Below are 14,039 nucleotides of genomic sequence, written 5' to 3'. Positions count from 1 at the left end.
CAGTACTTATTTCCCAAGAGAAACAAGACAGAAGGCTCAGTTTGGAGACTCCAGGTCCATACCAGGTACCCCTCAATTCACCCAGTACAGGGAATCACAATGAGACACGTGGCTAAAATCAGCCCCCAGTCAAGGAGAAGGAAGTGTTTAAATTAATAAGGTTCCTTTCTCCAAAACTTTGAGATAATAAAGAAAGGAAGAAAACCATCTGCCCAAGCACATGAAAATCTACCATATTGTCTCCTTATGTAGTCATATATATCTATAGTTTCTTCGTTTCATGTGGGACAAGGAACAAAAGGTCAAATTATTTCTCACATATAGGAAATGTGTATTCATGAGGCAGTGAAGCACAATGGAAAGTGGTGCACAATGGAAGGAGGACTAGTTGACTGTGTGGTCAGAGGCTCAAATTCTATTGTTAACTTTTTGTGTGACCTTAAGCAAATCTCTAAAGCTCCCTGGGACTCAGTTTCCTCATCTATAAAATAAGAGGATTGGCCTAAATAGCCTCTAAGGTCCTTTCCAACTCCCAATTTACAATTATACAATAAGTTAAGCAATAGACTGTTTTTCAGGGATTGTCTCCCACCCCTTGCTTGATTCAATTCAGAAAAACAAATTTAATAGTCTACTGTGTACAAAGCACTAAGACAAAAACTCCATAAGGGAGTTTGGTTTAAGGGAGTCCTGTCCTCTAGCTATTACGGTCATATGGTAGCACTGAGCATTCACTAACAGCTATAGCAGAAGACCATGCTACTGTCCTCAGCTGTTCCTATCACCCCAAACTGGGTTTTATCTTATTTTACTTATATATGTGAATATTGTTTCCCTGCCCCCTCACCTAGAGAATGTATGTTACTTTTTTATCTTTGACTCTTAAACCAAGGGTTAGTCTAAAGCCTGGCACTGATGAAGTATGTGATGAATCTTTGTGGAAAAAGTGAATAAGCCTATGAGCAAAGTGCTATATGAGGTGGAGAAAGGTTATGACCATCTAGAAGGAATCAAAGCAACCTTCCTAGATGACGTGGCATTCAAGCTGGGTCTTAAATAATTTGTAGGGAGAGAGAGAAGGAGAGAACAGGAGGCTTAGTGAACACACAGGCAGGAAACTGCCCAGCACATATAGTAAAGGCTGAAACAAGTGGTAGGGTCTAGTTAGAGCAGATCATATAAACTTGTCATATGAGACAAATCTGAACAGGTAGACAGGGAAGTGCCAACAACTTGAATGCTGAGTTTAAACTCTATCAGTGAGTAAGCCCTTGGGAGCCGTTGAAGAATTCTGAGCAGAGTCGCTGCACAAGTTGATTAATATATGAAGACTGTCTGACATCAGAGTGAAAAATGGTCCAGGGGAAAGAAGGAGAGAGTATAAGCAAGAATCCTTAGAAGTCTCTTAGCTTCTTTTTTTTTAACTTAATAGTAGTTTTTTCCAATTACTTGTTTTGGCAATGTAGTATTTACAAATACTATTTTTATAGTTTTCAGCATTCATTTTTGTAAAATTTTGAAATCCAATTTTTTTCTCCCTCCCTGCTTTCCTCCCACCTCCAAAGACAATAAGCAATACGATATAGGTTATCCATTACAATTGTGTTAAATTTATTTCCACTATACTTATGTTAGAAAAGAATTGGGAAAAAGGAAAACCATGAGAAAGAAAAAACAGTGAAAATAATGTGCATCAATCTGCATTCAGTCTCCATCGTTCTTTCTATGGATATGACTGCATTTTCCACCATGAGTCCTTGGATTTGTCTTGGATCACTGCATTACTGAGAAGAGCTAAATCTATCATAATGTCCTGCTGGTTCTGCTTACTTAACTCAGTATCATTTGATCCAAGTCTTTCCAGGTCTTTCTGAAAGAATCCTATTGATCATTTCTTATATCATATAATATTCCAGTAGATTCGTATACCACAACTTGTTCAGCTATTCCCCAGTTGATGAGCATCCCCTCAATTTCCAATTCTTTGTCACCACAAAGATAGCTGCTATAAATATTTTATACATGTGGGTTTTCCCCCTTTTTATGATCTCTTTTGCATACAGATATAGAAGTGGCATTGCTGAATCAAAGGGTATGCACAGTTTTATAGGTCTTTGGGTATAGTTCACAATTGCTCTCCAGAATGGTCGAATCAGTTCACAACTCCACCAATAATGCTTTAGTATTCCAGTTTTCCAACATTTATTATTTTCCTTTTTGTCTACTTGTATTAAGGGTCTGTGCTAAAGTAGGAACCTGAGAGCAAGAAACAGATAAAAGAGAGACACTTAAGTAGAATTCACCTAATTTGCTATTATCTAGGAGAAAAGAGGGAGCAGGGAGAATCAAAGGGAACTCCCTAGTGGAACACATTTGGAGGTGGGAAATGAAGTTCAATTTTAGATTGAATTTGAGGTGTTCAGGGAAATGCCAAGTCTAGAACTCCAGTGTAAAATCAAGGTTGGAAATAGAAATATTCAATCACCTTCAGATAGGTTATAGTTGAAGTCCATGGTCAGGAATAAGATAATCAATAGAGAGAGGTGGAGAGAGAATATAAAAGGCCTGAGGACAAAACTTTAGAAAGCATCAAAAGAAAAAGTCAACAGAGAAGATTAAGGTGAAAAGACACAAAAGGAAAGAGTAAAACCTGAAAAATAAATTTCTGAAGTGGGAAATGGTGAAGGGGAGTAAGAATATTCAGAAGGAAAAAATAACCAACAGTGTCAAGAAAGGTAAGAGGAGATGTTGCCCAACTAGGTGATATTTGATTATGATGCAAGATTATTGATAACCTTTGGGAATCCAATTTTAATAGACCACTAAGAGTGGATGCTAGTAAAGTAAGCAATTGAGAGTAAAGTGGATAGGAGAGAAGAGAAGGCATTGGGTATAAGTCACTTTTCTCAAGCTCATTGTCTTCTTAATCCTTTCCCAATTTCCTTCCCAGAACAAACTTTAAATAGACTTTCAAAGTATCTATAACAAATCCAACTTTCCATCCATTTTTCTTTTTTATCAACATTTCTCATTTTCCAATTGTTTGAAGATCAATATTGACTGTGAAAATAGAATCCTCTCCCCCCCCCTTTCTCCTTCCCTTTTTCCTTCCCTCCTCCTCACTGTCTGTATATGTTTGTCTCTGTGTTTCTTCTTTTGGTGTTTGTATATTGTGTATATATATACATATATATATATATATGTATGTATATTTTTCTTTGATGCTTTGGCTATTGTAGGAAATAGCAGTACAAATGCTTCAAATTCAACTGGAGAGCTGAAATCATATCATTTGCTCATGACTTTGTCCACTTAAAACTGTGAAATACTTTCCCTGAATGCAATCAGACTCTGGACTGATTTCTAACAGGCCATAAGTATAGGTCCAGGAAGTTTCTTCTTAAGATATTGACATTTTACACACATACACTCACAAATTCTAAATCATGATGATAATAATATTTATATAGTTCAGCTAGGTAGTGTAGTCAGGAAACCTGAATTCAAATCTAGCTTCAGGCATTTACTAGCTGTGTGACTCTGGGCAAGTCACTTCACCCTGTTTGCCTCCGTTTCCTCATCTGTACAACGAACTGGAAAGGGAAATGGCAAACCACTTCAGAATCTTTCCAAGAAGACCTCCAATTAGGGTCATCAAGAATCACTGAATGACTGGAAACAACTGAACAACAATAATGCTTTAAAATAAATTGCTTCAGGTACATTTTCTTATTTGATCCTTACAGAAGCACTGAGGTAGGAAGATGCAATTATCATTCCACTTTACAGATGAAGAAAGAAATGTTCATGGAAGTTAAATGGCTTGAACAGTTAGGGCCCGTGCCAAGATTCAAAGCCAGGTCTCTCCTGATTATTAGCTCACCAGTCCAACCAGAGGACCACACTGCTTCTCTTTAGCTACAAATTATGAAAAAATAGTTCTTGATAGGCTATTTCTAAGGATTCAGAGAAACTTGATTTATTAAGCTTTATTTTAAAAAATTTACTAAAAAATGGAGCAGCTAAGTGCTATAATGGATAAAGCACAAGGCCTGGAGTCAGGAGGACCTGAGTTCAAATCCAGATTCAGACACTTAATAATTGCCTAGCTGTGTGATCTTGGGCAAGTCATTTAACCCCACTGCCTAACCAAAAAAGAAATAAGTAAAGCACAACAGATAGTAAAAGAATAAACCCAAAAGGAATTTTTTTGAAAGAAGTTATGTTCTTTAATCAAATAGAAAATAAAATGGAAATTAGAAGAGCTATTATGAATATAAAGTTACAGTAAAAAAAAAAAAGTATTGACTGTGCCAGGAGGCAAAGCACCTGGGTTTGAATTCTATCTCTATTATTCTTTGGAAGGCCTTGGGCACATCACTTCTGCTGGGCCTGAGTTTTCTACTTGATAAAACAGGGAGTGGAAGTTCATGGCCTCTGCAGACCCTGGAAGGGATCACATTTAGATTACATTCCTATGATCAGCACCCATAAATGTGATCTCAAAATTCCAATACGGGAATAATGCAGTGTTTAAAACCCCACAAAGCACTGCGGGGAGACTCAAAAAAGAGACTTCCTTCATGAAGATGCAACAGTCCATTGAGAAGTAAAATGTTCTATCTCAATTTGAATGAGGATTATGCGAAAATAATGAAGTCATCAATGGTGGCCAGTGAAAAAGTGTTCCGTGGACCCAGGAAGATAATGGATATAAATAACTTTGAACACCTCAAAAATGAATTATTACTATTGGTGGTGTTACTATTATTATTCTTTGGGAGGAGGTATTCTGAGAACTCAATGAGTTAATTTCTCCATTATTTTGCTTTTCTTTCATCTCCATGGTAACATATTTCAGAAGTTCCAAGACCGAAACATTTTGGAAACCAGGCTATAGATATTTTTGAAATGTACTTTTCTTTTGCATCCATCCGTAGTATTTTGCTTTCATATCCCATAGAAGAGAAATGCAGTCACATGATAATGACTATGGAAACATGAAGTTCCTATGTGAATAAATTGGGGATTAAATAAATAAAGGGAAAACCCTCTCTTGTTTGTGTTACTCAGCCCGGCCTGGAAATATGTGCCTGCATTGATTGTTCTCAATGTAGACACACACGCAGCACATTAGCCGATGCTATAGCGTACTCACAAATCACTTTGGAACAGAATTTAAATTTGCCAGAACCTAAAGTCCTTCCAGATGTTAGCCACTCTCACTGATTTCTGGAAAATTGCTTCACAGTTCTCTTTTAGCAGACATTGATGATGTTATAAGAGCCAGAGACTTTCTCTCCCATTTCAGGCTCCACTGTGTTGACTCATTCTGTCATTTGTCAGCCAAATAATGCCTGTAAATATCTTCTCCCCTTTCTAAGGAGGATTGTTTTGTTAAGAGTCATAGCTAGAGGGTTATTCTATATTTCCCAATTCCTTTTCCCATCAATATTCTTTATAAAAGGAGAAAAACTGTTCAGAGATGAACTTTTTGTTTTCTCTCCCCAGATCATTATTCTTCCTTTTGGTTTAATCCCTGTCCTCATATTTAAAAAAAAACTTCTTTTTTGCATATGACATGGCTTCTTTCTTTCATTGGCAACAGAAATAGCTTGACCTAGCTTTTGGATCAGATGACGACTGAAGTGACTCAACAACAACAAAAATATTTTGTCATTGTTTTAAAGGATTCACGGGCAGCAAACTCCCTTCACCAAGGAGGATCGGTACCTGCTGTGCAAAATGTACTTTTAGAGAGTAACCTAGGGGTACTGAAAAGTTAGGTGACTTCTCCAAGGTCATACCTTCCAAATTCATCTCAAATCCCACCTTCTACCAAAGGTCTATCCTACCATGCCCCCCTGCTAGTATCTTCCTTCCCATATAATCTCCCATTAACCATATATACCTGGTATATACATAGCTGTTTATAGGAGTAGTCTCCATTAGAATGTGAACACTTGGAGATTATATCATGGTTTTTAACCTTTCTTCCTTTCCTCAGTATGGCTTGTAATTTTGGAGTGGGGAATTGAACCTAGGAACACCTAATTTTGAGAGCATTTCTTTCTCCATTGACTATACCTGCTGCCTCTTAAGGGACTAAAATATTTTGTTTCAAGTTTAGAAGGAAATCAGGCAAATGTAACTATCAAAGGAGAGCTAGCTTTCCCCTGAGGATTGCCTAACAAGCCACCATTTTAATCTCCTGCTCATTAAACAATACACATTTCAGTTAAAATACCTGGAAATGATTTCTACTTAGGGGCGGGGCTCCCACCGGGAGTGGGAGTTTGTGACACTTGAGATGTCTCCAGTTATCTTTGAGATAACATTCAAAACTAATGTTGACTCACATGAATGTTGAAGAAATGCCACACGCTAACATTTTGGAGAGAGAGTAGGAGAACTGCTAGAATTGGTCAGCATGGATAGAGGGATGGGGTAGGGCTGTAGAAAGAAAGGAAGAGGGTCATCATAGCTCCAAAGGTAGCAAGCCAACAATAATGCCAAGAGAGCTGAAGTCAAGGTTTGCCTCTGCCAGAGATTAGTCACGTAAATCACTTAATTTTCAGGGCTCTAGTCAAGGACCGATATGCAGATTAAAAGATGGGGACCAAGGCTTTGCCCTATGGAGCCCAGATGTAGATGACAGCACTTGTCTTCCTCAGATAAAAATGACTTAATCTTAGTACTTTGCTATCAAAAAGAGTAGGGACATTAGAAGGATGCTAAGTGACTTCTCACAAGCCATGAGCTCTGCCCTGGCCAAATCCTAGACGTCCCCAGACTTTGTTCTCACATAGGCCAGTGTCCTTGAGTCTCTGCTTGTAGAGAAACATGTTTCTCCACCCCAATTAAATGTGTCTTTGACAGCTTATTTTAGGACCCCTTTCATGCCACTCCAATCCTTAATTCTGTCTGATTACCAATTTTTAAAAATCTTATTTCTTCTCCCCTTTCCTGGGCACTATCCCTCAGTGCTCTTTGGTATTGTCTTGCTTTAGGGTCCAATAAGACAGGAAGTGAATAGTAGACAAAAGCAATAACCTTAGAAGGCTCTGGTCTGAGATCAGGGGGAGGGGAGAATGAATCCTAGGATGTAAAATTTAATAGTATTTTGTTTTGCCAGGAGACTACAATTTCTATGATATGATTAAAAAAATGATACTTTAATCATGTGGAAAAAAGACAAGTATTATTTATGCAAATGGTCAAATACAGGATTCACAGATTCAATAACCTTGAAATAGATATTGATGAACCTCTAATTTTGCCACCATAATGTTCATATGAATTTCATTCTTTGAAAGCCACAAAATCTCCAAGTATTCTTCAGTTCCCATCTATTTATTTTTAGATTAATATTTTCTAAATTACTGAGATTCCAGATTTAGATATTAAGAAGACATCTTAACAACTTCCCTGATGTGCCCTCACTGGTATTACTGGATTCTTACATAGGCTGGGTCCTAGAACCTTGAACCCTGACATTCAGCCCTGAAATTTCATTTCCTAAAAGCAAATTGGCATTCATGATCCCTTTGCGATAAAGATACTAAAATAGTTTTCTGTTTTCTTCTCCAGCTTATTTTACAGATGAGGAAACTGAGGCAACCAGAGCTATATGACTTGCCCAGGGTTACTCAGCTTGTAAGGGTCTAAGATCAGATTTGAATTCAGGAAGATGATTTTTTCTGACTCCAGATCTGGCAAGTTTTCAACATTTAGAAATCTCTAGAAAGAAATTCCTTTCAAAGTGTGGCATTATTTTCAAAATTACTCTTGGCTTACAGAATGAGGCAAAGAGATGCAGAGGAAGGTGGGTTAGAGTGAAAGTTAGAGAACCTAGCTTTAAATCCCTGCTGGACTACTTTAGCACCTGAGTAACCTTCCCTGTATTTCAGTTTACTTAGCTAGTAAAAACATTGGGATTGAACTTAGAGGAGTCAAACTCACGGACTCTTAGCTGCAAAACTCCACAGGGTTGTCCTGGACAGATTAGAAGGAAATTGTAGAAGTAGTTATATGGTGCAGTGGATACAGTACTGGCCTTGGAGTCAGGAGAACCTGAGTTCAAATCCAGCCTTAGATACTAATTGCTTAGCTGTGTGAGCTTGGGCAAATCCCTTAACTCTATTGCCTTGCCAAAAAAAAAGAAAAGAAAAGAAAGAAAAAGAAGGAAATTGTGAAAATTTTTAACAAAACAAATAAAAATACAATATAGATAATGTTAAATTGAGATTTTCTAGGTCAATATGTGACCCTAGGGGTTCATTTCAATTTGAGTTTGACACTGAACTCTCTGATGCCCCTGAAGCGTTAAATGTTTCATTCTGAACTCACTTGGGCAACTCTGGAGTTGTGGTCTATGTAGAGAAAGACATTAGGTTTACAGACTTGTAGAAAGAAAGCTAAATAGGAAATTAGTGTTTCAGGATTCAGATCCTGGCTATGCCCCAACTTTGAGCAAAGACAATATAAGATCAGTACTACAAACCTTTGTATTCCTTCCAGAATAAAATGGGGAAACAGTGCTAACCTACCTGGCAGGTGTAACTTATAAAGCATTTGGAAATACTGAGAAAGCTGTGGTTGCAGACTTCACCAAGGTCATGTTCCATTGGCATAGCCTCTGAGAACTCTGAGAGCCCAGGATGTGGTATCAGAGCCAGACATCAAGGCAGGTTCCTGGTTTCTATTTGAATGACTTGAATTGACCAGAGTGTCCATCAGAGTCTTTCATATAGTAGGCACTCAGCAACTATTGACTGAGTGGCTATATGAATGAATGAATGAATGAATGAATGAATGAATTCCTTTTCCATGTTCCAAGTGATCTAATGGCATGGAGCAAATGGAGTAGTTTTCATTGTTTGTTTCTCATTACTGAATTAGGACCTGGACCAGGTGCAGCAACATCTGGAGGAAGTGAGATTCTTTGATTTATTTGGCTTTAGTGAAGAAACTGGCACGTGGCAGTGCTTCATGTGCAATAATCCAGAAAAGGCAACAGGTAAGGATCCTGGTGGTTTCTTGAAACCAGTTTGTGGTGGGGCTCAACTTTGAAAGGAATCTGCAGATGGGCTCAGTTGCCTGCCATCGTGCAAGCTCCATGAGTAATGCTAAGATGCAAAGACAGGCATGCGGCCAACTCCAACTCATTTAGGTTTTATGTGAATGATTTTACATTCTGTACAATGAAAACAATAATGGTATTGACTTTGTGGAGTTGTCATGAGGATCAAATGAGATAACATATATAGCAAACCTTAAAACTAAGGAAATACTAGATCTTGTTGCTATTAATGAAGCTCTTCCTCCCAAATGACAGCAGTAATAACCTGGAGGATGGAGGGGAGAAATCTGTACAAAATCATGGAAAGAAGAAGGAATGGATCAGTTTAAAGGGGGGGAAAAAGCCCCTCTCTTAAAATTCCTTGTTATCATATATGTGTGTGTGTGATATATATCATATATATACTTTATCATAGCTTCTCTGTGTTTGTGGCAATATATCCATTGTATTGATAGCTATGTATTACATTGTTTACATCATCATTACATACAAATATATCCATGTGTGTATTACTATTTATTTCCCAGTTCTAGAATTGAAGCCCCCCAAAAGAAGGAACTACTTCATTTGCATTTTGTTACCAAGTCCCTAATCAGCACAGAGGCAAATAGGTGATACCATGGATAGAGGAGTCAAATTCACAGACTCTTAGCTGCAAAACTCCACAGGGTTGTCCTGGCCAGATTAGAAGGAAATTGTGGAAGTAGTTATATGGTGCAGTGGATACAGTACTGGCCTTGGAGTCAGGGGAACCTGAGTTCAAATCCAGCCTTAGATACTCACTAATTTCCTAGCTGTGTGAGCTTGGGCAAATCCCTTAACTCTATTGCCTTGCCAAAAAAACAAAAAGAAAAAGAAGGAAATTGTGAAAATTTTTAACAAAATACATACCTAGATCACAAAGATCTGAGTTCAAATACAGCTTTGGATACTAACTAGTTGTGTAACAAATAGCTTAAATTCCACCTGTTTCACTTTCTTCCTCTGAAAAAGGGGAATAATAAGAGCTGGGCATATTTCTGTGTCCTTGAATTTAATGGATAAAGTGTCTGACAATTCCTAACAAGAAGATAATACTAATCATTTTTAATGATTTCATTGCAAATGATCCTATCCGGTTGAGTTAGTGTGTGTGTGTGTGTGTGTGTGTGTGTGTGTGTGTGTGTGTGTATTTGGAGCAGATTTGTGATCTCATACTTAACAAAGAACCCTTGATGGAGAAGGCCTTTCCACCAATGTGGATCTCAGTAATACCTGGTCTGCCACATATCTTTTTTTTTTTGGTTTTTTCCAAGGCAGTGGGTTTAAGTGACTTGACCAAGGTCATGTAGCTAGGTAATTAAGTGTCTGAGGCTGGATTTGAACTCAGGTCCTCCTGACTCCAGGGCCTGGGCTCTAGCCGCTGAACCATCTAGCTACCCCCCACATAGCTTCTTAAAAAGGACTAGAATTTTAAGAAATTCTTCAAGGTCCAAGCTGAGCAATTTTACATCTGGCCCTCATATGTAGAACAAAATGATTTATTTCTTTATTCGGAAAGCCTTTAGAATGTTAAGGAATGGTTGATACCTATAGAAAATCATAAAGTATAGAAGACTCATTGAGTTTCAAGTATCAATTGATGTTCCTGGTCCCTTTTGTCTTTTTTGGCCATGTCTAACTCTTTGTGACCCCTTTTGGGAAGTTCTTGAACTTCCTTCTCCAGCTCAGTTTTACACGTGAGAAACTGCAGTAAACAGGGTTAAAGTGACTTGTTCAGAGTCACACAGCTAGTAAATGTCTAAGGTTAAATTTGGACTCAGGAAGGTGAATCATCCTGACTCCAAACCCAGGCTTCTAACCAGTAGGTCACCAGCTCCCCTTTGTAGTGTTAAAGAATCGCTCAGGACACTATCAAAAATTTCCATTTCCTGGGGCAGCTAGGTGGCACAGTAGATAGAGCACCTGCCCTGGAGTCAGAAGGACTTGAGTTCAAATCTTACCTCAGACACTTAATAATTACCTAGCTGTGTGGCCTTGGGCAAGCCACTCAACCCCATTTGCCTTGCAAAAAAAAAACAACCTTAAAAAAAGAAATAAAAAAAATCTCCACTTCCTTTCTTCTTTCTCTCTTCTTTACTCTCTAAAGTCAGCCTCCCAACCTTAGCATTCAACCAAACCTGTTACCATTGATCTCTTATTTGCCAAATGCAAAACCCTCATCCTTCTTGGACATTGCCCATCATCCCTTTGATCCCTGATATTCTCTTCTTTGTAGGTTTTCATGAGCCTGCTCTGTCCTGGGTCTTTTTCCACTAGTCTGCCACTCTTCAATCTCCTTTGCCAAATTTCCATCCAAGTCATATTCACTAATCATGAGTTTCCCACAAGGTTCTGCCTTCTCTTCTCTACATAAAATATATGTGTGTGTATATATATGTATATATATATATATATATATATATATATATATATATATATTCTCTTGGTGGTCCCATCTGCTCCCATAAATTAAATTATAAGTTCTATGCTGATGGCCCAACCCTGGCCAAAAAATCCTACTGGCCTCTTTCTCCCACCCTCACTTTATGCATCCTCTGTTCCTGGTGTCAGGGGGTGAGTGTCTTTGATGATTTTATTTTGTCCAAAATCCTTCAACAATATCTGGGCCCCAAAAATTTCCAAAACAGAAAAACCATTGGAATTCTTGAGCTTAATGTTATCAGACATTGTTTCTTTGTAGTGACCATGGATAAAGCATGTGTTGAGAGATGATCATAGACCACCCCCCAGATGCAAAAAATAAATAGCATGAATGAATGCAGGTGGTGCCATCAACAGCATCCCCGACTTATTCGTTCTATTTTTTTGCATCTTCAAGATGATCCATTATGACAGTGGGTCCTATTGTTTCTTGCCAAGATGTTGAGGCTGAGTTGGAAGGTTTGTTTATTTCATCAGATGGAGCCCAAGTGAATGGTTAAAGGAAATGGGCCCATTAAAATGCATTGCCCTATAGAGAAGGGAGCTGCTTTTATGAAGGAGCAATTAAAGCCCCAAGTCCTTTTAGACAGATTTCTGACTGATTAAGAAATCCAAATTGACCCAAGATTAAGTAGAGGGCAGGGGAGGAAGGGAAAGAAGAGTGTTTTAAAAGTAATTCAAAATAACAAGAAGTTGAAGAAGAGAGTTTGCCTCCATTATAAAACTTTTTAATTAGTCATTATTTCCCCAACTGAAAAAGGCATGGGATTGGAGAGCGGAAGGAAAGAGAGGTGTTTATCTTTGGGAGCTCAGAGAGGCCCTCAAGAGTGAGCTTCCCCATTACAGTATGTGGAGGCTTTGGCTTCATGAATATTTAACTGTAGCTGTCTGAGGATGCCCTCAGAACAGGCCTGGAAAGTGAGCTAAGCCTACAAAGAGTTCCCATTATAGCCATTCTTAGCACTTCCAGACCCCATTGAAAGTGTCCAGGCTTTCCTATTTACATTCCTTCCCATTGAGCTAAATATAGCCTGAGAACATACATAGGCTAAAAGTGTCAAAGGAGGCCAGGGATGTGGAAAGAGAACATAGTGACACAAATGCCTGGCACCCAAAATATCATTGAGTTTGAGTTTCTCTTCTCATTTCCTGCTCCCATGTGAACAATCTATTTGGACAATGGAAAGTATCCCAGTCTTAACTGAGATTTCCCACCATCAACCCTCAACCTTCCAAAAAGTTTGCATTAATTATTTGGAACTTTACATAATCATATAAATTATATCAGCCACATCTATTGAAAAGGGGCCCATCGTATCTGTGATGGAGAATGCCGCCTGTAACCAGAGAAAGAACTGTGGAGTTTGAACAAAGACCAAAGACTATTTTACCTTTAATTTAAAAAAAACAACGTTATCTTATTATGTAATCTTGCTATCTTATGTTTTATTTTTTTCTTAAGGATATGATTTCTCAACACATTCAATTTTGATCAATGTATAGCATGGAAACAATGTAAAGACTAACAGACTGCCTTCTGTGGGGGGTTGGGGAGGGGGATTGAGGGGAAAAATTGTTAAAATTCAAAAATAACTAATGTATTTTAAAAAAAGAAGAAAGAAAACGGGCCCATCACCATGACACTCAAGAGATATATTACCTTAACGTATTTTCTACTCCAAATCCACTGATTTGGATGATAACATTTTCAACTCCAGATTTAAAATAAATGGAGGGACACAGGGAACCATCTAGGTATTAGTCAGGATCATCTATGTGCTTTGGGACTTACATGATCTCAGGAAGATGTAAAAATGGAAACTATAAGCAATCCTAAATATAGTTTTGTTTTCTTTAGGATAGTTTCATCAGTTCATTAGTGAGTCATTTAACCTTTACTGAGTATTTACTAAGCATCAGCCTAAATATTATTGTTGCTACTGCCGCTGTTGTCATTTATTGTTCAGTTGTAGCAGACATGTCTGACTCTCCATGACCCCAAATAGGGTTTTCTTGGCAAAGGTACTAGAGTGGTTTGCCATTTCCTTCTCCAGTTCATTTTACAGATGAGGAGACCAAGGCAAATAGGATTAATGACTTGCCCAGGATCACACAGCTAGTAAGTACCTGAGGTCAAATTTGAACTTGGGTCTTTCTCACTACAAGTCAAGTGCTCTTCCACTGTGCAAAACAGCTGTCCTCATGAAACTATATTATTATCCCCATGTTACAGATTGCCCCAGTTGGGATTACATGCCTAGGGAATGAATTAATCTAAGTCTGAAGATTCAGATAAACAATTAAAATATATATATACAAAAATATAAACATATGAACATATATATGTATATATATATATATATATATACATACATATACATATAAATTCAAATATCTCCTCTGGAAAAATCAGTGATTTAAAGTGATCTAAAAAGAGACCCAACAGTTCATGACAGAGTTGTTTCCAGCAAGAAGGTTAGCCATAGACAAAGAA

General features: G+C 37.9%; 1 protein-coding gene and 1 long non-coding RNA gene across 6 annotated transcripts in view; one reads left to right on the top strand and one right to left on the bottom strand.

The window, feature by feature from the left end:
- LOC141490668 (uncharacterized) overlaps nucleotides 1-14,039 on the bottom strand; it is a 127,842-nt gene that overhangs the window by 25,920 nt on the left and 87,883 nt on the right. The window lies entirely within an intron of this gene.
- VEPH1 (ventricular zone expressed PH domain containing 1) overlaps nucleotides 1-14,039 on the top strand; it is a 199,281-nt gene that overhangs the window by 162,960 nt on the left and 22,282 nt on the right. For all 4 annotated transcript variants that reach the window (XM_074190815.1, XM_074190816.1, XM_074190817.1 and 1 more), the window contains exon 12: nucleotides 8,902-9,019. In XM_074190815.1, coding sequence (XP_074046916.1) covers nucleotides 8,902-9,019 — 118 coding nt within the window. The remainder of the gene's footprint in view (nucleotides 1-8,901; nucleotides 9,020-14,039) is intronic.

The sequence above is a fragment of the Macrotis lagotis genome, chromosome 6 (assembly GCF_037893015.1).
Source record: "Macrotis lagotis isolate mMagLag1 chromosome 6, bilby.v1.9.chrom.fasta, whole genome shotgun sequence".
Classification (NCBI taxonomy): Eukaryota; Metazoa; Chordata; class Mammalia; order Peramelemorphia; family Peramelidae; genus Macrotis; species Macrotis lagotis.
Note: the sequence above shows the minus strand (reverse complement) of the source record. Positions and strands in the feature narration are given on the sequence as shown.